This window comes from Ictidomys tridecemlineatus, chromosome 9 (genome assembly GCF_052094955.1).
Source record: "Ictidomys tridecemlineatus isolate mIctTri1 chromosome 9, mIctTri1.hap1, whole genome shotgun sequence".
Lineage (NCBI taxonomy): Eukaryota > Metazoa > Chordata > Mammalia > Rodentia > Sciuridae > Ictidomys > Ictidomys tridecemlineatus.
In genome coordinates, this window is record NC_135485.1 from 96,073,058 (window position 1) to 96,096,740 (window position 23,683).

Genomic DNA, 23,683 nt, shown 5'->3' on the forward strand with positions numbered 1-23,683 from the left:
GGAATGCAAGTTCCTGTTGTTCTGCATCCTCAGCAACATTTGGTGGTGTCATTCTTTTGGCTTTTGGCCATTCTCTTGGTGTTTTGTGGTATCTCACTGTTTTAATTGCAATTCTCTAAGCTGTATGATGTTGACTATCTTTTTGTATGCCTATTTGCCTATTTGCCAACAGTGTATCTAATTTGGTGAGGTGTCAATTCGGGTCTTTGATCATCTTTTAATTGTATTGTTTCTTTTCTTTCTTCCCCCCCCCCACCCTGTACTGGAAATTGTATAAATTGTATACACAGGAGTGCTTAACCACTTAACATCTGCACCTCTTTTTAAAATTTTATTTAGAGGCAGGATCTGCCCGAGTTGCTTAGGATCTCACTAAGTTGCTGAGGCTGGCTTTGAACTTTCAATCCTCCTGTCTCAGCCTCCTGAGCCATTGAGATTACAGACATGCTCCACCATGCCTGGTGGATTGTTCATTTTCTTGAAGATTTTTTTTTGGAAAATTTTAATTTTCCGTTTTTAATTTTTATTTTATTTAATGATTGTACATATCTATGCTGCATTCTGTAGTGTTTCCATACATGTATACAGTATGTAATGGTCAAGCTTGAGTCATTAGTATATCTATTACTTCAAACATTTATTATTTTTTTGTGGTGAGAACATTCAAAATTCTTGCTTCTAGCTGTTTTGAAATATATGATATATTATTGTTACCACAACGTGCAGTAGAACCCTAGAACCTGTTCCTCTGTCTGTAACTTTGTACTTTTATTCACATACCCATTCCCTCCACCTTTTTCCAGCCTCTGGTAACCATCATTTTTTTTTTCCTACTTTTATGAGATCCACTGTTTTAGATTCATAAATGAGGGAGCTCATATGATATTTATTTTTTTGTGTATGGCTTGTTTCATTTAATATAATGCCCTCCAGGCTTATCCATATTGCTACAAATGGCAGGATTTCATTCTTTATGGCTGAATAGTATTGTGTTGTGTAAACAAACCACCTTTTCTTTATCTGTTGGTGGACGTTTAGGTTGAATCCATATCTTGGCTATTGTGAATGATGCTGAAATGAATGTGGGACTGCAGGTGTCTCTTCAAATTTCATTTCCTTTATCTGTGTACCTTGTAGTAGAATTGCTGGATCATATGGTAGTTTTGTTTCTAGTTTTTTGAGCAATCTCCATACTGTTTTCCATAATAGTTATGCTAATTTACAGCCCCACCAATAGTGTAGAAGTCCCTTTTCTTCCTATCTTTACTAGCACTTGTTATCTTTTGTTTTTTGGCTAATAGTCATTCTTACTAGAGTGATGTGATATCTCATGATTTTGATTTGACAGATTATTAATGATGTTCAGCATTTTTAAATATATATACCTGTTAGCTATTGTATATCTATTTTTTAAATTTTTTTAAATTTTGAGACAGAGTCTCACTGTTTTGTCCAGGCTGACCTTGAACTTGTGATTCTCCTGTCTCAGTCTCCTGAGTAGCTGGGAGTGTGGGCAAGCACCACCACACTCACATTGTATGTCTTCTTTGGAAAAGTATCTCTTTAGGTCTATTGACCATAAGGATTTTTTTGCTATTAAAATACTTGAATTATTTATATATTCTGGATATTAACCCATTGTTGCATGCCTACTTTGTAAATATTTTCTCCCATTCTGTAGGTTGTCTTCATTGTATTGATTATTTTCTTTGCTGTGTGGAAGCCTTTTGGTTTGATATAATCCCCTTTGTTCATTTTTGGTTTTGTTCCTGTGCTTTGCAGGTCATATCCAAAAAAGTTACTGCCCAAACCAATGCCATGAAACATTTCTCCTATGTTTTCTTCCAGTAGTTTCATGGTTTGGGGTCTTAACATTTAAATCTTCAACTTGTTTTTGAGTTGATTTTTGTAAATAATGAGAGGTAGGGTTCTAGTTTTTATTCTTCCACAGATGAATGAATATCCAGTTTTCTCAACACCATTTGTTGAAGATGTTGTCCTTTTCCCAGTGTGTATTCTTGGAAGCTTTGTCAAAATGAGTTAATTTTTTAATGTGCAGATTTATTCATGGGATCTCTGTTTTGTTGCATTGGCCTGCATGTCTGTTTTTATGCTGGTACCATTGGTGATGTGTTTTGTAGTCTGTTAGCAGATACCTTAAGCCTCCCCCACCTTATTTTCCTCAAGATTGCTCTTGTTGTTGTGAGTCTTTTGTGATTTCATATGAATTTTAGTATTGATTTTTCTATTTCTATGATGAATATCGTTGGTACTTTGATGAGGATTGCATTAAATCTGTACATCCCTTTGGGTAGCATGTCCATTATAATGGTATTCTTCCAACCCATGAGCATGGGATATCTTCTTGTTGGTGAGCTTTAAGAGTTCTTTGTATATTTTGTATAATATAGGATATAATATAGGATAATATATTTGTTCATTTTTACAATAGTATTTTATTAGACATGCCTTTTGAGAAATATATTTTCCCATCTATGCCTTATTTTCTCATTTCCTTGAGAATTGCCTTAGTTTGAATAACAAAATATTGCTTGAACATAATTATGAAAAGCCCTCATTTTGTGTTCTTTTTTTTATTTTTTATTTTTTTTTTATTGGTTGTTCAAGGGAGCAGAATACATCATTTTGTGTTCTTATAGAGGTAACCTGACTGATTTAGCTTTAAAAGCAAGTTAAAGTGATCAAATACATTTAGGATACTCCTAAGGCAGGTGTTGTGAGAGCAGTGAGTAAATGGTTTATGTTGTGGTAATCACAAATATTTATATACTTATAAGGTAAATGGGAAAAGAAAAACATTGTCCCTGTTTCCTGTAAATGAGTTCTTGGAGCTTTGATGAAAGTTCCAGTCTGGGCTGGGAATGTAGCTCTGGTGGCAGAGCTCTTGCCTAGCATTTGTGCAATCCAGAGTTCAATTCCTAGTATGAGGGAAAATTTCTTGTGGGATAAAAAGTATTGTTTCTCACAACATGATAGTGGGAATAAAACGGACATATTCTGGAAAATCGTGTTGCATGAATGAAAGGTGGCTTTAGTGATGGTAGTGATGAAGGTGTATCTGCAAATGAACAAAATGGTACATTTCAAGGGATTCTTTTGTTTTTAAATTCCTTTTCTAACATTGTATTTGAGATCACTTGAAGTTGCCTACTTTTGATATACAGTATATTCCAGGAATTTATTTTTTCCCTACTAAGTTGTGGGACATGTTTGCATATGTGATGCTATTTGTTTGAGAGTAACTCAGCTAAAATTAGGCAAATTAAATGGAGGGACCACAGCATTCAAAGCCCCCCTTCCTGCTTTTTTTAATGTTATTTTTTACTTTATTATTTATTTATTCTAATTTGTTATACGTGATGGCAGAATGCGACTCATTTCATATTATACATATAGAGTACAATTTTTCAAGTCACTGGTTGTACACAAAGTATTTTCATACCATTTGTGTCTTTGGGTAATGATGTCTAACACATTCCACTGTCATTCCTACCCCTTGCCCTGTCTAAAGATTCTCCATCCCCCTGCCCCTCCATTGTGAGTTAGCATCCTCATATCAAAGAAAACATTTGGCCTTAGGTTTTTTGGGATTGGATTAGTATTATATTCTTCAGTTTCATCCATTTGCCTGCAAATGCCTTATTTTATTCTCTTTTAATGCTGAGTAATATTCCATTGTGTATATATACCAAAGTTTCCCTGTCCATCTACAGAAGGACATCTGGGTTGGTTCAAAGTCCCTTTTTATACTGTTGTTTATTTTAACAGTTGGAATTGTTGATTTTCTTCATTAGGATGCTCTTTGAGGGAACTCTGAATTTGTTTTTTGTTTTGTTTTGTGTTATTACTCTTTATACTTTTATTAATTCCATGGTATGTTGTCACATTGCCTTTTTACTTATCTATCCATGATTTATTTTCTTTTTCTCTTTTGAGAAATCCAAATTGTTGAATCAAACAGTTTTCTTGCTTTACAGGATATTGTACCTGTGGATGCCTCTTATGAAGTGAAAGAACTGTATGTACCAGAAAATAAACTTCATCTGGCAAAAACAGATGCAGAAACATTACCAGCATTGAAAATAAATAAAGTAAGTTCTGTGTTGCTTTTCAAACTGATTGGTGCAGCCTTCTGTGCTTGTTAGGATGGTGAATGTTTGAGCAGTGTTTGAGGCCAGGGGTGGTGGGAGGCTGGGGGTGAGGGTGTTATGGCGTATATCATAATTTTCCAGGATGGGGAATATATTTAGTTTGTGAAAAAGTATTCCTGCATTGTCATTGCTTTGATTTGCTTTAGTCATAATATGTATTTATTTTGAAATATCAAACAAAAGATTGTATGAGATTTTTAGGCTTAAGAGAAAGAATGGGTTCTAAAACATTAAGAAATACTAATCCATAATAACTAAAATGAACATTTTTCCTCTAAACATGTTTCCTAATCTCCTGTCCAATACTTGACCCTCTCATATATTAAGAATGATTCTATTTGTTTATCTTAGCTCTAATGATATCATTAGGGTCTTTCCTAGAAAAATCTTACTTAATTAAACTAGGCATGATGAAATGGAAACTCTTATTTACAAATCTTAGAGAATCTTAAGTTATACCATTTACGTGTATTTTAAAAACATAAATTAAGGAATAAGAATATGGAATAAAAGCTGGATTTCCTACCTTTCTTCTAAGATAGTACAGATCCAAACCACCCTGCAAAGTGCCAAATCTGAAAGTAAGGTGAAAGAATAAAACTGAGTTTGGAGAGCGACTCTTCACATAGTACTCAGATTCCTGATAGGAGCTGATGATCTTGAAACCCTTTGTGTGACTGGGTCTCTGACCAGAATCCAGGGACAGGCTGGGGAGCGGCAGGGAGGGAGGCCTACCGTAGCTCATTGTGGAAATGGAGCCAGAATTTGTCAGTGAGGAATTTGCACAGAATGAACACACACATACAAAGAGAATGGGAATGAATGAATATAAATCCAGGTCTGTCAGACTCCAAAACCCAGGAAGACGGTGCTTTTTCTAAATGTGAATTTCCTCCAGAACCGTGGTTCTCAAATGCATTCAGTCAGCAGAGCACCTGGAGGACACACTGCCATTCTTTGAACCTCCTCACAGGCTCCCTTTCCAAATATAGTCTCACTGGGGGCTAAGGCGTCAATAGGAATTTGGGTTGGGGTGAGGGCATAGACATTTATCCTCTAACAGACAACATCTAGAATTGGATTCAAATAGAGACAAATAATAGTCACTTTCAAAGTTACAGGAAAAATTAATCAGAGGAAAATTTCAAAGTGAAAAAAATTTTTCTTATAAATACATTTTCTTCGTGAATTGAAGCAGGGGAATTCCTTACCATTATTTGATTTTACAGTAGGACTCATTGGCCAACTTGTTTTGGGAATAAATAGGAGACTACATTTCATTTGCAGTCCACTTGGCCAGATGTTTCATCTTTTCTCATTTGAGATCCACTATTATATTCAGTTAAAAAAGGAATGTGTCCAGCAGTGACATACACAGTCCATCCATTCTTCAGTGTTCTGATGGGAAATGCTGGCAATCTGAAAATTCAAGAAATAGTAGTCCTTGTAGAATGAATGATACTCTGTCATGGGTGAGGGACTTTCTTTTTTTGTAAATATTTTTATTTAAAATTTTGTTTGGTTAGGTCATCAAAGTGTATTTGCCAGACTTTCATTGTTGTATTTCCAAGGAACATGATATAATACAAAATCTTGGGCCCACCAGTAAACTGACTGAATCAGAAACTTGAGCGTGAAACAGCTTTCTTTTAACAAACCTTCCAGAGGTATCTGCTAAAGTTTGAGAGGCACTGGTTTAGGTGAAGCTGTCTTTATTACAAATACTTTGAAGTCTAATGTTATTTATATTTTTTTTAAAAATTTTTTTAGTGCTGGGGGTTGAACCCAGGGGGACTCTACCATTTTATATCCTCAACCTTTTTGGGGTTTTATTTTGAGACAGGGTCTAGCCAAGTTGCTCAGGCCAGCCTTGAAGTTTTGATCCTCCTGCTTCAATGATGGGGTCTGTCACTATACATGGTTATGTTATTTAAATTTATTAGGAGAAATGCATATTTTTCTAGTGCCCTTGTTTTTTTGTTAGATTTGTAAAATCTGTAACCATCCTTAAAATGTTTGTTTCCATTACTTTCAAAATTTAAATTCCTGCTGTGCACAATGGTTCATGTCTGTAATCCCAGCAGGTCAGGAGGCTGAAGGCAGGAGGATTGAGAGTTCAAAGCCAGCCTTAGCAATTTAGCAATGCCCTAAGCAATTTAGCAAGATCCTGTCTCAGGAAATAATAAGGACTGGGAATGTGGCTCAGTGGTTAATTGCCCCTGGGTTCAATCTCTGGTACAATAAATAAATAAATAAATAGTTAAGGCCTTTATTGCTTATGTTCATAAATTCATATATATGAAATGGAAATTTTTACTTTGTCACTGATTTATTAGGTGGATATGCAGTGGGTACAGGTTCTGGCTGAAGGTTGGGCAACACCACTAAATGGCTTCATGAGAGAGAGGGAGTACTTACAGTGCCTTCATTTTGATTGTCTTCTGGATGGTAAGATATTTTACATTCAAAATTGCATTGTGCATGGAAGAGAAATTATATAGCTTCAAGTATCTGTCACTGTTTATAAAAAATAATGGTAACTAATTAACACCATTAAGTCCCAAGTTTTCAGTTCTGTTTATTGTTCGACAGAATTGACACGGGTACATTAAAATAGGTTGACAATCATAATCTAGAGCATATATGTGCGTGTATATATATATGTGTGTGTGTGTGTGTGTGTCTCTCTATATATATGTAAAATTATACTAACTAGTACTAATATATTATGATTATTACTTTGTTATAATTATCTTATTTTTATTAATATGTATCATATAATGATGTTTATCCTATAATTTTTATAGGTGTTCCACATCTGGGTTGATGGGGAAAAATGGGTTAATTGAGGTAACTTTTGAAGACTGTTACATTGGTCTTTAACGTATGTGAGAACCTTTTTCCGTTTTTGTTCCTCTGATTGTGATTTATTGTAGAGGGAGATGGAGGACCTGGAAATTAAGGCAGAGCATGGGTTGTAAAAACAAATACAGTTTTCCTGTGTCATATCCACTTGATTGCTGTAGAAAGCACCTTCTGGAACCTTGCAGTTGCACACCAAATTTTCCTATACTGTAGTCTTGCTAGAACCTTCAAAAGAGGAATCATGGAGTCCAAGTTAAGGAATCCTGAAATAGATGGCTAAACACACAGTTCTTCCTATTCTCTGAAACCACTTAAAAAAATGGCCAAGGGAATTAATGTTCAGTGTATTATCATCATAATCCAGCTATCTTTATATTATGCACTGTTGATCATTGTAATTGAGCATTCATTATACAAAATATTTTTGAATGTCACAGAACCCAAAATTGCTACCAAGTTCTTATATGCATGACTTCTTTTACCAGGGGAGTAAAATTGATGTTAGAAATTATAATTATTATCATTCTCCTCAAGAAACTTTATTACAAGAACATAAGGATTAAATATTGCACTTTGATTTTCCTCTTTAAAATTATTGGTTGTCTTTGTGGACTATCTATAGTGACTCAGTCTTAGGCTTAGTGCAGATCTACCTATTAGCTTCACTAAATAAATTAATTAATTAATTAATTGGTACTGGGGATTGAACCCAGGGTCACTAAACCACTGAGTCAATCCCCAATCCTTTTTAAAAATATATTTTATTTTGAGACAGGGTCTCACTGAGTTGCTTAGGGCCTCACTAAGTTGCTGAGACTGGCTTTGACCTCTCGATCCTCCTGCCTCAGTCTCCCAAGCTACTGGGATTACAGGTGTGCACTACCATGAATGGCTGTGACTTTGCATTTTAAACTGTACCTAGTAGTGGTAGGTATATCTTTGTCCAAATAACACATGCCTTGATTCCCAAAAAGTATGGTTTCTTCAATAAGTCAGCCAAATATCAATTTACATTTTATTCTTCTAAGCCATACACCATGTCTTGAGAAAAAAAACTTTTGCAGCTTGAAAGATTGGAACCTGAGACAGTTCCTCTGATCTGGCTCAGAGCACATTTTGTTCTAAATGGAGCCAGTGATTGCTACCTTGTGCTATGATATAGTTTGATTCTGATTTTATATGTATATATTATATATATATATGTGTGTGTGTGTGTGTGTGTGTGTGTGTGTATTCACACAGAGCTTGTGGGACAGTTTTGTCTTCCTATTGCAGTGATAATCAAGAATATTTAAGTATGCTTAATTAACTTGACACTTAAAATATACTTATTTATGTTTTGCCTTCAATAAGGATTTAAATTTTTCTTGCAAGGTTCCTGAAACATAGTTTTTAGTTTCATTTTTATGGTAGGTCTGCTTGATATATTTTTGGCACTGTTAATCATAACTAGCTGATGCTGCCTTGTTAAATGGTTTCTTTTACTTTTTAATTCTTATGAAAATTTTTTCTCAGGTTGAAGAATGGTTGTGGAAATGTTATTCTACACAGTGTTGATTCTTTTAATTTTTTTTTTAACTGCAATTCTTGCTTGTTGTCCCTGCCCTTGTAGTTTGTTCCTTCTCCTGATTTTCTTTGCCAGGTACCAACTGAACACTGCCATTTAGACCCATAGCCATTTTTCATTTGAAGTGTCCACTGAAGTGGGAGGTGGCTGTAAGCTAGGCTTGTTGAGTAACCCACACTGTGTGCTTTGTGTTCTCTTGTGTCCTGCAGGGGGTGTCATAAACTTGTCAGTGCCTATAGTTCTGACAGCTACTCAAGAAGAGAAGGAGAGGCTGGACGGATGTACAGCATTTGCTCTCATGTATGAGGGCCGCCGTGTGGCAATTCTTCGCAATCCAGAGTTCTTTGAGCACAGGAAAGAGGAGCGCTGTGCCCGACAGTGGGGCACAACATGCAAGAGTCACCCATATATTAAGGTCCTTAATACCCCTTGCTGAGTTTCCTTCTTTGCCAATAACATTTGTGCCAGAATGTGGGCACTTCCTGTGTGTTAACTGCTCCATTGGAATTGTTAATATTTTGCAGAATTGTGATTGGTTCTTCAATTAATGTAGTGAGAGTGTGGGCTTGTCATTTGGTCCAGATAAATATTTATACAATAAATCCTTATAATTATTTTTACTTTTTGGTGATGGAGATTGAACCCAAGGCCTCATACATGCTAAGAACTTGCTCTGCCACTTAACTACACCCTGAGCCTATAACAAGTATTTAAAAACAGCAAGTATATATACAGGCACAAAGCTAGGTGATGGTCCTTGGAATATAGTGCTGAGGACATGCTGGGCACCATGTTTATGACCTTGGAGTTTTGTGGGAGCAGATATTAATCATTACTGACAGCAGCCTACAGGAGCCCACAGCAGGGGACCTTCATCTTTTCTGGTATAAAAGCAATGAAATATACTTAGTTTCTCCAAAGTGCCCTTTCTACTTAATGTATTGTGTATGGAATGTTAGCAATGAGGTCAAGTTTCTGTCATTTATTAGGTATTTTAAAGTAGATTGGAGCTTAAAAAGAAACTATGTGCATTGTTGGCATGTGAACCAAGGTGACAGGGGATAAAGGGTGGGCTTGAGCTGCATTATGAAAGCAGGCAGATCCTGGGGGGTAGTGTCTCTTCCTTTCAGATGCAGGGAAAGATGAGTGAAGTTGGAAGAAATTTGAGGTAATGTAGATAGTTTGTCAGTGATCTTGACAAATTAGTATAAATTTGAATTTGTCAATGATGTTAATGTTTTAGAAGTTTAGGATTATAGCACACAGAGAGTGGGGTGACCCAGGGTTACAAATTTTGTTAATTAACATACAACAACAAAAATAATACTTTCATTACTTAAAAAATCATTAATTATTCTTATGGTTTCTTGCCTTTCATGTGTAAATTTAATAGTTGTTTCACAAGTTTTTTGAGAAATTACACAATATATTTTCTAATTCTGTAACACCTCTAATAGCACCAATTCAGTGGATCAGCTCAACAAATTTGCTATTGCTTTTACAATGGAGAATAGCTCACTGTGAATGTATTTAGTTTGTATAAAAGGAGTGTTCTTAATTTTGTATTTCTGCTTGAATAAGCTCTTTTTTTTTTTTTCATCCCATTAGATGGTTATGGAGCAGGGAGATTGGCTGATTGGAGGAGATCTTCAAGTTTTGGACCGAATTTATTGGAATGATGGTCTTGATCAATATCGTCTTACTCCTACTGAGCTCAAGCAGAAGTTTAAGGATATGAATGCTGGTAAGACGTGGACCTAATTACATGATATGGCACTGCTTGGAGACAGATTTCTAGATGATTTTTTTTCTCATGCTAACTGAATGTCTAAAAGAATGATAAGTTAAAGGTATCTGTAGCCTTGCACTATATAAGGAAAGGCAGACAGAACCAGCCTGTGTTGTGTTGTTATAATGATATAATTTGATCTAACATTTTGTATATACTCTGGAAGATGGATGCTATTATGGTTTAGATATGAGGTGTTCTCCAAAAGCTAATGTGTTCGACAATGCAAGAAGGTTTAGAGGCGAAATGATTAGGTTATGAGAGCCTTAACCTAATCAGTGCATTAATCCACTGATAGTGACTGTGTGGTAGCATTAGGCTGATAGGGTGTGGCTAGAGGAGGGGGTCATTGAGAAATTGCCTTTAGGGTTTGTATTTTGTCCCTGGTGAGGGGAGCGCTCTCTCCTTCTGATTGTCATGTCCTGAGCTGCTTTCTTTCACCATGTCCTTTTACGGTGATGTTCTGCCTCATTCCAGGCACACAGCAATGGAGTGAACCATTTGTGGACTGAGACCTCTGAAACTGTGAGCCCCAAGTAAACTTTTCATCCTCTAAAGTTATTCTTATGTTTTAGTTGCAGGGATGAAAAAACTGACTAAAACAGATCTTAATAACAAATTGATCTTTTGTTTGTTTCTTTATTATAAAACTTGTGTTTAAGCTGAATAGAACTTCAGAACAGAATTTATTTGAAAAATGCGCTTATTTAGGAATTTCTTTAAAGTGGAATGTATCACAGCAGCACATAAAGAACAATGGAACTTTTATTGTGTTCTTTTTTATTGAAATCGTATTTATTGTGCCAAGTGCTAAAGAGCCACAAATAAATAAATGTGAGGGGTTTGTGGTATAAAAGAGCGAGATATTGAACAGTAACAGAATTTTTAGAGCAGGTCAGTAATGAGTTCACATCACTTCTAGGTTTAGATGAAATGTGCCATTCATTACCATACTGTCTTGTACACTGTGAAGTTCTCCAGGACAAGATTTTTATGTGAGATTTACTACTGTTAGGTCTTGTCCACAGACAGAAGGAAATGACCTGCTTTCGTGGTGTACCGCACTCCCTCTCTGACTACACTGGCAAGTTCAAGGTGCTATGTCAGGGAGCAGCAGCTCTTGTAGTCTTTGGGAGCCTTTTTTTAAGATCTGAAGAATTTGAAGCCTCTTGCTCTCATGCTGTCATTCATGCTCATCCACCACAGAGAGGGGAAGGCCTTAAGCACTGGTGCTGCTCTCTGCTATTTCCTGTGTAGAGGTCAGGTGAATGCGGCTGAGGGGGAAATATCTGGCCACCCAGCCATACCAACAACCACAGCTCCTGTTCCCAAGGGACTATAGAGCATGTGGCAAAGGTAGCTCTTATTCTGTCATTTGTGGTCAGCTCCTGTGAACTCTAGTGTCAGATCAGAATCTAAAACACAGACCTTTGCCTTCCTCACCACCTAGGAGTTCTGCAGCTGGGCGGAAACTACTTTCCTTTGAGAACACCGATAGAATCCAAAGAGTAGGATAAAATTTTTATTTAAAAAAATTTTTTTTAGTTGTTGATAGACCTTTATTTTATTTATGTATTTATATGTGGTGCTGAAACTCGAACCCAGGCAAGTGCACTACTGCTAAGTCCTAGCCCCAGCCCCAGCCCCAGCCCCCTAGGATTTTATTTTTAAAAGTGAAATGGCCAGGCACTGTGGTGCATGCCTGTAATCCCAGCAACTCTGGAGGCTGAGGCAGGAGGATCCTGAGTTCAAAGCCAGCTTCAGCAAAAAGCAAGGCAGTAAGCAACTCAATGAGCCCAAATTAGTCTGTCTTTGAATGAAGATTAAAGAATCTGTGTTCATTCCTGAGCCCTGCTATAGTTTGCTGAAATTTGAAGTGATAGGAACTTGAAGTGGCTTAAGAACTGGAGGCCTCAGGGGGGGTTGCACACTCTCTGGTACTCCGTGCTTTCCACACAGCCTGCCTCCTTCATTCACATTTCCTATGTGGCCTCTTAGGATTTGAGGGCAGGAGCTTCCCTGCCTTCTAAATGTTACTCCTACCCTCTGAATTTAAAGCAGATATTTGGCTTAAACTACTTAAGTACTTCTGAGTGCTACACTTGATGGTTACCTGTGTACAGTTCATTTCTCTTTATTGGTTACACATTTTGGGCCCAATTGATGAATGATTAATGATTGAGTTAATTCAGTAATGGCACTTTAGTGATCTCTTGTCAGTGTATGTTAAGGATCTGTGTATATCAGTTTTGGCTACTGAGCTATTAGGAGTGGGCTTCCAGGAAAGATTTCCTTTCTGATGAGAAATTGGATTTCTTTCTGATTGGTATGCTGTCACATGAGGATACAGTATTTGGAGCTCCTGCAGCCATTTTGTATTCAAGAGAATCCCAAATATGTTAATCTATATTCTTCTATCATTTGAGATTCTGATCTGACTGTGGAGTCACCTACCTCCAGATTTCTTTCTTTCTCTCTTTCTCTTTTGTTATTTCTTATTTTTTTTAAATGTAGATGGGCACAATACCTTTATTCTGTTTATTTTTATGTGTTGCTGAGGATCAAACCCAGTGCCTCACACATGCTAGACATGCATTCTACCACTGAGCTAAAACTCCAGCCCCCAAATTTCTTATTCAAAAAGAACATACATATTTGAATTACCTAAGACACTTCTATTTTAGTCTTGTGTTATTTGTAACCAGAAGCATTGGAGAATTTATTACATGTAGACTTCTCTCTCTCTCTTTTTTTTTTGGCCAACAGAAATACATTTAATGGAGGACTTGCTGAGACCACCTTATTTTATTTTTTGCCAAAGTTTGAATTCATATCTGGAATTGATATTAGTAAATTAATTTTGGCATAGTAGAGAGGTCTTATCATGGAATTATTGTTCATACTTAGACACTTTAGTATTACATCTGTTTTGCACTCTTCTTTGTGAGCCAAACATTTTTAGTCATTTAGGGAATTTGTTGCATAATGAGTGACTGCATCTTTGTTTAAAGTAGCTAAGAGCCAGTTATTAGCCTTACATCAAACAACAAAGATTCGTGGTGTGATTTTATTTACTTTTCCATTTTAGACTAAGGCAAATAAGCAACAGACCAAGGAGTTTACTTTGTAGTACTTGTTCGCTCTTTTAGGAAGTCAATAACAAGTCAGTCACTGATGTGTTCAAGGGAGAGGCTATTTACTTTTTTTTGACCAGAGTTTTCTTTTTCTTAGCTCTTCCTCCTCCTCCTCCCCTCATCTTAGAAAAAATATTTTGATCACTGCATGCGGACTCTTGTCCTGTATGCAACATTAATTTAGTCTGTGTGACTGTTTCTAGACCATTCTGAAGCTGAAAGATCAAGGGGTTTTTAATACCCACACCAGTGATTGCAAGCAGTACTTTTCCAGATAGCAGGTCCTTTGAATTGCTGATGAGTGATCAATATCCTGGAGAGGGAGAAGTGGTGTCACTTAAGCCACAGAAGAGCCTGTTAGTATTTTTTACACAGGGACCATGGATGTCCTGCTAATGACAAAGGGAAAAGCTTGCTTAATTTCTTTCAAGCTAATATGCTGCAGAGTAGTGTGAACACATCTGAGAAAGCTTTGTGGAATTGTTGGCTTATGAACTATATTTTAAATGCTGGATAGGGTTGTTAGGCTATTTTAGGTAAAGGTGGAGGCGATGCGTGAGAAAGCCGAGGGGAAAACAGGAGATTTATCTTTGAAATGGTGGGCTTCCTGGATCACGAAAGGCAGTGAGCTAGAGATGCTGCATCCTAGAGTGGAAGGGCAGGGACTCTGTGTTGCGTCTCAGCAGCAAGCAGAAGGCACGTCCATGGTTGGAGCTGAGGGGACCCACAGGGAGTGCCGAGGTGGCCGATTGGTAGCATTACCAGGCCTGAAGGGGAGGGAAGGAAGGAGTGTTTCTGGAGCCAGATACGAGCTGGAGCTATGAGGAGGCACTTGGGGCAGAAGCCAGTGCAGGGACATGTGGCACAGCCAGGATTACAGAGCCAAGATGTTCCAGGAGCCAGAGATGCCCCAGCAGTTTCTCCCTTCGTTCTTTGCTGCCTGCTAATGCCTCCCATTGTGGAGGCAGGAAGGCAGCACTCCACCCCAGGGTAATCTCTAGAAGGAATCCCCCAACCCCCGCCCTGCCTGGTGCAGACGGCAGTGGATAAAGAGGAGCATGGGCAGTAATTGGCACAGAGACCAGTGGGCAAAAGCTTTATATTCAGCATAATTTCCTACTTTTGTTTCAAAGCATTTCCAGTCTTCAGAGAATAGCCATTGCTGCCATATTATGGGGAATGAGAATATTAGCTTGTGAAAAGTCTAATTCATGTGCTCATATTTACTCAGGTGGCCTATCTTCACCACTTATTGATTCCTTTTTTTCTTTCCCCTCATAAACAGTGTAAGTGAAAGATCTATCATTTATGACAATCCTAAGGGGTGAGGGGAGATCCAACTCCGTACTTCCAGCTCCCTTAAAAACAAAACAAAACCAAAATTTCCACAAAGCACCCACACCCACCCATTTATTGACACCTGTGTAAAAACACACACACAGGCATGTTCACACAGGCTCACTAGCAACTCTAGAAAATAATTCAGAACTTTTCAGGTACTATGTTGATTTAGGGACAATTGGAAATGCCTATTAGAGTTTGGGGGCGGATAAAGTGGCAGTTGATAAATCTTGAGTCAGAAAGGAAGGGGAGCATTATTAATTATTGCTATGTAGGACACTTTCACAGAACAATGGAAAGATTCAGGCAGATGTTGTAATTCTGGGTCTAGTGGTTCCAGTGCATCCTGGGGTTCCTACTGGGCTGGGGAGTGAAGCACAGTTCTGAGAAATCTGAGGAGGGCTGGTTAGGATTTGGGAGCTTTTTTCCACCTATTGCCTCCTTTGTTAATTCAGTGAAGCACATTTGCCCTCCAGCTCTCAGCTGGGAAAGAGCAAGGTCGGCCTGCTCTTTGCACTGGGCCATGACAGTCCTTGCTCCCTGTGCTGCTTAGAGGAGGCATTTCCCATGGCATATCCCACACCTCTCCAGGACTCCCATGCTCCCCCTGACTCACACCATCAGGGAATGCTGATAGCTGCCCTTTCCTCCCACTGTCACAAGGGGTCAGACTTCACTTGTTTCCTTGGTGTGTTGCCTCCTGGCCTGGATAAGGTAGCATCAGAGCAAAGGAAGTGAGCCTGTGTCACTGCACTAGGCGGTCCCTTCATGTGGATGCTCGGTGACAGAGGACGGGAGGTGTGGGGACTGGATCCGAGTTTGGCTTGAGATGTGACAGTAGTAGTCAAGGTAGAGGAACTGAGGGGAGGTGGAAAGGTAATGAGCAATATTACATAGTAAAATGTGTTTTGTGATAAATCTATAACTGGTGAGTTGGAAGGTTAGGGCTTACAGATGTGGCTAAAAGAAGTCATCTGTTTATGTGCAATAATCAAATCTAGGCGAAAGGGTCAGTTTGTGAATGAGTATGTAAAAGAAGAATTCCATAGGGCCTGGCAGTGAACCCCGCTGCTCCAAGAGGACTGCAAGATGTGAGAAACACGTGGTCAGGCGGAAACGGCCAAGCAGAATGTAAAACATCACATATATTTGATTATGATTATATAAAATGTGTGCACAAAAAGAAAAATTAGGAAACTGCAAAAAAGACAGCTGTATTGAGATAATCCAATCGTGAGTGATTTTCCCCTTAAATTTTCTTCAGTTGATTCATGGTTTAACTTTAAACAAAGGGGCAGAAGGGCAGCAAAGAGGCAGATAAGAATAGGAAGAGGTTGGTGCCGTGGTTAGCAGGTCTCGGGGCTAGGGAGACAGCGGGTAGATCTTTATGTTGCAGGCAACAGAAAGGCCAGGACCTCTTAAAGCAGGAAGGTGCCTTTTGGATTTGGCAGGCGTTTCCTGCTCACTGTGACAGAGCCGGAAGGATCTGGTTGAATGAGGGAATCCAGTCCAGCAGTTCATATAGAGGTGAAGAGATGAAGCCTGTTCTTTTCCTCAGCATTGTGTCTCCATACGACTAGCAGCCTTAATTTCTGAGAATGACCAATTCATGGCTTGCTGGAGTTGAAGGAACTGTATTCCTTCCAACATGTAGTTATTCCCTTACTCATGAACATTTCCTTTTTCTTCCTCTGACTGAACTGTAAGCTCCTGGAGAGCAAGACTAGTTCTGCTATTACCTCAGAGCAGCTTGTGTAACCAGAATTTTTGTCTTGTTGAGGCTGATTTCCTCCCTGTGCCTGCCTGCTGTCGAGGCTGTTCTAGGGGAGGAAGCACTCAGTGGGGTACCTTGGGAAGAGATGGTGAATGGCTGAGAATGTGTGTGTATGAAGAAAGTAGAGCTGTGAGTGAGACGCAGGGAGTGCAAGTGATCTGTTGTATGTGGAGAATGCAGGATAGGAAGGAATTCAGGAGTCCAAAGTAGAATGAATGGTTCTGTGCTCAGAGGGCATCCAGGAAGGACTAGGGGTGTAGATGGAGGCCAGCAGGAGTGAATTTAAGATGCCCATACACCAGGGAGGCAGACTGAGAGATGGTCTGAGCTGGGGGGAGCTTGCATTAGAAAATAAGAATTTGCAGGTTGTTTACACACAGCTCTGCTCAGTGCCCTTAGGGATGGGGGAGGGTGAAGAGGGTAGGCAACCACTGTCGTTGCCATTGTCATAGTGTGACCTCATTCCACCAGTGTGGAGATTGAAGTCTGTCAAGTAAGTCTGATCAGTGTCCTGGGGGACGAATATTTGATTAAGTGGGTTGAGAAAATGGAAGAATTGGCAGAAGTTTTATATGAAAATGTGTACAGCAGCCTGCTAATTGTTTTGCTTTGTTTTTTGTCTCTCCACTCCACTTGGATACTCTGTTCTCCCCCATGTCAATCCTGCATAGTCTTATTAGGCTAATTTTCTGTGCACGTTACTGCTTATTTTACTTTCGTTCACAGCCTGGTACTCAGTATGCTTCCCAACTGGGCGTTCAGAATCCTCACATCATAGTCTTTTGCCAGGATTTATGTCGGGTTCCATGTGTCTTCCATCTTTGACAAAATGGATGATTTTGTGCTTTTCAGACACAAAATCTGCTTCTCTGCCTCCGTGCTTTTCCTCATACTAGTTGGCTTAGTTAGAATTTTCTTTGTGTTCCTACCTGCCACATTTTATTTGTCTTTCAAAGATTAACAAACCAAAGCCTGAAGGCTAAATCTGGCCTGCTATCAGTTTTTATAAATAACATTTATTGGAAAACAGCTTCACTTGGTGGCAGCTTTTGCACTCTGATGGTAGGGTTGAGCAGTTGCAGACACCTCCAGCCTGCAAAGCCTAAAATACCCACTCTGGTTCCTACAGAAAAAGCATACTTTTATGTGTGCTGTCAGCAGCTCTGCAGTGTGCTTTTCCAGGAATCAGGGTTATAGAATTCCTGATCCTTCCTCAGGAATGGGGACAGAGGGCTAGGAAGAAATGACAATTACAATGTTAATTTTAACTTTCACTCATCTTATAGATTTCAAACTCAGTAGAAGTCATGGTTTTGTTACCTTGTAGGGGGACTAGGTTTATTCTTTCTATTCAGCAAAGAATCAAAGAACAGGACACAGAGATAGCAAGCAAGAGCAGGTTATTGCAAAAGCTACAGAGATAGACTTCTCCAAAGAGAAGGGGCACTAGAGCTGGGAATCTGGAGTTTTGGCCTGTTCTCTTTATGGTCTCCTCCCCTGTCCACACGTTCCTATTAATGATAGTGCTCATTCTGTCCATGTGTCTGTTTTAGTTTTTTTTATTGGATTCCCTCCTTAGGAGCATGAGTACAGAGTGTTTGTCTGATTGGGTCTCCTGCTTATGTCCATGAGTACTTTGTCACATAGGAAGTTGACCTCATTAGAAGACCTTCTCCATGCTCCTTTGTTCTGGTCCTGTCCCTGACGTCCTCACTCGCCATCATTCCCTGGCTCTCTAAGCCCTTTTATATCTCCTTGTTTTAGGTAAAGCAGTTTTAAAATAACTCACTAGGAATTGTAAGTGAAAAGGCAAATGTTTTACACTGATTATGGGGTGACAGTCATTGTTCTATAGAAAATGGGAATAAGGTCTAAGATGTTAATGCAAGTTCCTGTAAGTACCTATTGGTTCAGGTCCATAGTAACCTATTATTCTTTACCCATCCTTTATTGAAAATTGATAGAGGACAAGCATATTGGCTGTGCTGTTGTGACAGTGTCTTAAACATGTTAAGTTTCCAATGTATCGGGGACTTCTATTACATTTTTTTCATCTCTAGTAGATAAACAGCCTGGAACAACCGGCAGTTAAAGAAAATTTGTGTAATTCATTGATAAATGGTTCCAAGGGATTGAGAAGACCAGAAACTTATAAAAGACTGGGCAGATCAAGTGACCATTGGATTTTTGAATGGAACTGATAGGAAATAATTCTACCTGGAAGAAATTTCGGCAGCAAAGTCTTTTATATGCTACTGATGTGAAGTTTTAATAAGTCACATATCTTAACTTCATCTGTTAAATTTCTAATATGAAGCTGCATTAAGTCTTTTTGAAAAGAAAGCTCAGGTAGTTAAACTATGAGAATCTTTGGAACTTGTACATCTGAGGCGGAATTTATTTTTCATGCTTACTTTCATACATACTGTCATATAAATGCTCTTGCTAATTGACAGTTTTACAAAATCAGACTTGATCTGATTGAAGTCTAAGAACATAATCGTCTTCTACCTGAGATGAATATTCAAAGGCAGGAGCCTGTTCCAGGTTAGGGAGGACAAGGCCTGTGTGTCACAGTGCAGAGATGCTCTCTTATTCTGGAAGCTGGCTGCAGTGGTAGTAGTGGAGTGGACCAGTGGACTTGGAGTTTCCGTGTCCTGTCTGTGGCGTTGTTTTCTTTTTTAAAGAATGAATTGTCTTAGTGAACTTGGATTTATGAGTTACTACAATGTGTATCTCACCAGGCTAGGCCCTTTATATTATTTTCTTGATAATAATAACACTTAGAATCTCCCCATTCAAAGTTATAGAAGGTGAAAGTCAGTCCTTAAAGGCACAGGCATGACTAGAAACTGGTAGACCTATAATTCAAGTCTATAAATACCCCATTGCAAAGCAGTGCCTCTTCTGATACCCTGTAGTGCCTCTTCTCTTAAAACTTGCTATTATGGGGAACTTCGAACATAATCTAACTTCAGTAATTACCAACTCTAGGCTAATCTTATTTACTCCCTACCCCGTTAGCTCCTCATATTATTCTGAAACAAATCTCAAACTGCATGCCATCTCATCTGATTACTTCAGTACCTATTAAAAGCAAAGGCTTTAAAAAGCACAACCACAATGCCACTATTGCACCTAAATAATAATAGTTTCTTAATATTTTCAAAATCCTGTCAGTGTTCAAATTTCTAGTAATTCCATAGCCACTTCTTTCTCTCCCTTTCTTCTTTTTGTTTTTTTTCTTTAGAGTTTGTTTAATCCAGGACCTAAATAAGATCTATAGATTGTAATTGTTTGATATGTCTTCTTAGTTTTCACTTTTAATTTAATGTTACTTGAAATTACAAGAATAGTACGAGGAACTCCTGTGTAATTTTCACCTGGATTCCACAATTATTAACATACTTCATTTCCATTCTTATTCTCACTCTCTTGGGAGTAAGCTGCAGACTTGATGCCTTGTTACCCCTCAGTATTTTCATCTGTGTTTCCTAAAAATAATGACAGTCTTCTACCTAACTGCATAATGCTTATCAAATTCAGCAAAGTAGCATTGATGCAAAACTGTCTAATCCATGTATTCCATTCGTATCATGCCATGTTGTAACAGAGTCTTTATTGAAAAGCCAGTGAACTACAGCAAGGTATTCTCTTTACCACCATTCCTTCCTGTTCAGAACCTAGATCATGTGCCTTTAATCTCCTTATATCTAGAACAGTCACTTAGTCTTTATCTTGACTTTCATGACCTTGATGTTTTTGTAGTTTATGGGTAGCTTTAGTCAGCTTTTTCACTGCTGTGACTGAAAGACCTGATGAGAACAATTTGAGGGAGGAAGAGTTTATTGGGGGGCTCAGGGTTTCAGAGGTCTCAGTACATAGAAGGCTGGCTCCATTCCTCAGGGTTTGAGGTGAGGCAGAACATTGTGGCCTTTTTCCTTTCTGTATTTTTAATGCCTTTCTTCCACTGCAAGAACTCTTGTTCTTATTGTCCTCAATTTAGTGGCTTATTTGTCGTACCTCTTTGTATGTGGTTTTCCAGTTAAACCAGTTGTCCTCTCAGGTCTGGACCTGTTATCTCCAGGTACCAGCCAGTTTCCTTGATCTTGCTGCTGTAGACTTGTGCCCCCTACTCTGTTCAGTGACTCAGATTAGCCCATGAGGAGGACTCCTTAATGCTTAGTAAGTGTGACTTCAGGGTTCAAGACTTCATGCAGAGGAGGCAGGGTAAAGTGAGGGAAGAAAGGCCATAAAACTAAATTCAGTGATGAGATTTATTTAGGCTGGAACCAGAGTGGCAGAATAAGGTCAGATAGTCCTTCTCTAAGTTAAGGAGTATTACTACTAGTGTATGCACTCTTTATTCATTCTTTTTTGAAAGACTGGTATGATAGAGTTTGGAAATAAACTGATTCTCAATCTAGGCGAGCCCTGGAGTTTTGCCGAATGGTTTTGGGTCTTTCATGTCCATGTAAAATAAAATTTGAAGCAAATTTAGAAGGATAGAAAAATTTTCAGATCTGCATATCCCTCTTTTATCCTAAAGCAAATAATTTTGAATGCTCAAGTGTTTGTATCATGGACTTTGCTGTGATTTGTACCTTATGTCATATTAGCTATTAGGAAATAGCTGGTGAAAATCGGCCTTCTTCATATATAAAAAGCAACTGGAGAACTTCCAATAATAATAATAATAATAATAATAATAATAATAATAATAATAATAATAATAATACTGTAAATCTTGGCTATTACAAAAGGGGGCAAAACAATGAACAAACAAAGTCCTAGTCAAGTGCATTGTCACAGTCTTCCTTCTGTGCCTTTGTCATGGTGATAGGAGAGCGTCAGAACTGAAAATAAGTTGAGGAAGATGTCTGTTGTTTGGTTTGAAGAATATTAGTGGAAGGAGGCTATTTCTCTAAGTCAGGCTTGGGTCAGCATCATAGGATGCTGTGCCAGGGGTAAGGGCAGTAAATACAGAGATCCTACACTGGATTGTCTTTGTTCTGTGAAATTACTCCATTCCCCAAAGAACCGTAACTTTTAAGAGCAGTCTTATGGTAGGTAGCAAGCACTGTGTAGGAATGAAACCAGAGTCGTAAGCAGGAAACAGTGATCAGTTCTGTTAATCTTATACTTGGTTCCATTGTCTGAGTAACAGCAGTGACTCTTGTAAAAAGGGGAACTATTGCTGGCACTATAATCCAGAATCCTGACACTGGATCACAGTTCAAAGTAGGGTTCTAGTTAAGCAAAGTGGTAAACATAAACGAGCATATTTGAATAGTAAGATTTTGAAACTACAAATGTATCTACCTTTCTGTCTTTATTTAATAAGGCAGTGTCTTCAGTTCTATGAGGAGTTGATCTGGTAGTTAATTGAAGCGCAGACCAAGAAATTATATCTGTTGTAATTAAGTAAGATGTTAAGACCAGAAAGAAAGTCTGACAATTACTCTAGTTTCTAGTGAATGGAAAGAGTAATTATTATAAATCCATGACTAGTATATTACATATCCTCAGGCCTGTAAGATTTATTTATTATTGTAGCTAGAAGTGTACATCTTGTTGCTTTAGAACAAATGGTCAAAGCAGAACATATTTTTCACCAATTTCTGATTCTGAGCATGCATGTGTATATATATATATATATATATATATATATATATGTATATTTAGTTTAGTTAGATATAGTACCTTTATTTTATTCACTTATTTTTTATGTGGTGCTGAGGATCAAACCCAGCACCTCACACGAGCTAGGCTTGTGCTCTACTGCTGAGCCCTAGCCCTAGCCCTAGCCCCTGCATGTGTTTTCTTAATCCTAACCATCAAACTTTAAAATTTTCTCATTCTGTGGAAGGTCATATTAGAAATTCTTCACTCTGGAAATTCTCTTTTCAGATGCTGTCTTTGCATTTCAATTACGCAACCCAGTGCACAATGGACATGCTCTGTTAATGCAGGACACTCATAAGCAGCTTCTAGAGAGGGGCTACCGGCGCCCTGTCCTCCTCCTTCACCCCCTTGGTGGCTGGACAAAGGATGACGATGTTCCTTTGATGTGGCGTATGAAGCAACATGCTGCTGTGCTGGAGGAAGGAGTCCTGAATCCTGAAAGCACAGTGGTGGCCATCTTCCCGTCGCCCATGATGTATGCTGGGCCGACTGAGGTAGGCCGATTTTGAGATTTTCACTGCAGCAGTGTGAAGCCACTCTTACTGACACAGTAGTGTCACCAGCTCACCTGTTGATTCTCTGTTATGGGAGGGTCTATTCCAAATATTCAGTGTTCCCAAATACTCTCCTATTGGCAGGGATGTTCCCCACCTGTAGCCCCCAAGAAGCAGCCTCCTTGGGAAAGGGAAGGTTGGAGAGATTTCTCTTACTCTTCTTGTGATTCTTGGTACCAGCTCTGAGGGTGAGATCATTCCCTGCAGATAGAAGCCTGGGTGAGGCTGGGAAGATGTGACACTGGCCCTCTTGTAACTCCTGGCCATGTTACAGACACAGCTCTAGCAATGTTGATATTGTTCCTTTAACAAAATCCTTCGTCACTGTCTCCAATTGACAGATTTTATCTTATTTTTGTTTTATTTAAATTTGCAAGAATGAAAGGAATTTCAGTGGGGGGAAAAACCATGGTATCTTCAGTCAGCTTTCTCTCATTATAACAAATATCTGAGATTATTAACTTATAAAGAGGAAAGTTTGACTTTTGGCTTAATGTTTTAGAGGTTTTAATCCATTTTCAGCTGCTTTTGGACCGCTGGTATAGGCTACATATCATGGCAGAAGTGCATGGTAGAACAGAACCATTCATGTCATGGCCAGGGAGTGAAAGAAAGGAGAAGGGGCTCAGGTCCTACAGTTCCCTTCAAAGATGTGACCCCAGTGACTGGAAGATGTCCCATTAAGCCCTACTTCTAAGAGGTTCCACCAGCTTCTACATGTAACAAGTTGGAAACCAAACCTCCAACACATGGGCCTTAGTGGGGACATTCCATGCCAAACTATAGCATGTTCATCCTCTAA

At 38.6% G+C, this 23,683-nt stretch overlaps 1 protein-coding gene across 4 annotated transcripts in view; it reads left to right on the forward strand.

Moving 5' to 3' along the window:
- The window catches only part of Papss1 (3'-phosphoadenosine 5'-phosphosulfate synthase 1), a 108,506-nt gene that overhangs the window by 58,018 nt on the left and 26,805 nt on the right, over positions 1-23,683 (forward strand). For all 4 annotated transcript variants that reach the window (XM_078021838.1, XM_078021836.1, XM_078021837.1 and 1 more), the window contains exons 6-10: positions 3,999-4,112; positions 6,509-6,620; positions 8,814-9,019; positions 10,213-10,348; positions 22,553-22,821. In XM_078021838.1, the coding sequence (XP_077877964.1) occupies positions 3,999-4,112; positions 6,509-6,620; positions 8,814-9,019; positions 10,213-10,348; positions 22,553-22,821 (837 nt within the window). The remainder of the gene's footprint in view (positions 1-3,998; positions 4,113-6,508; positions 6,621-8,813; positions 9,020-10,212; positions 10,349-22,552; positions 22,822-23,683) is intronic.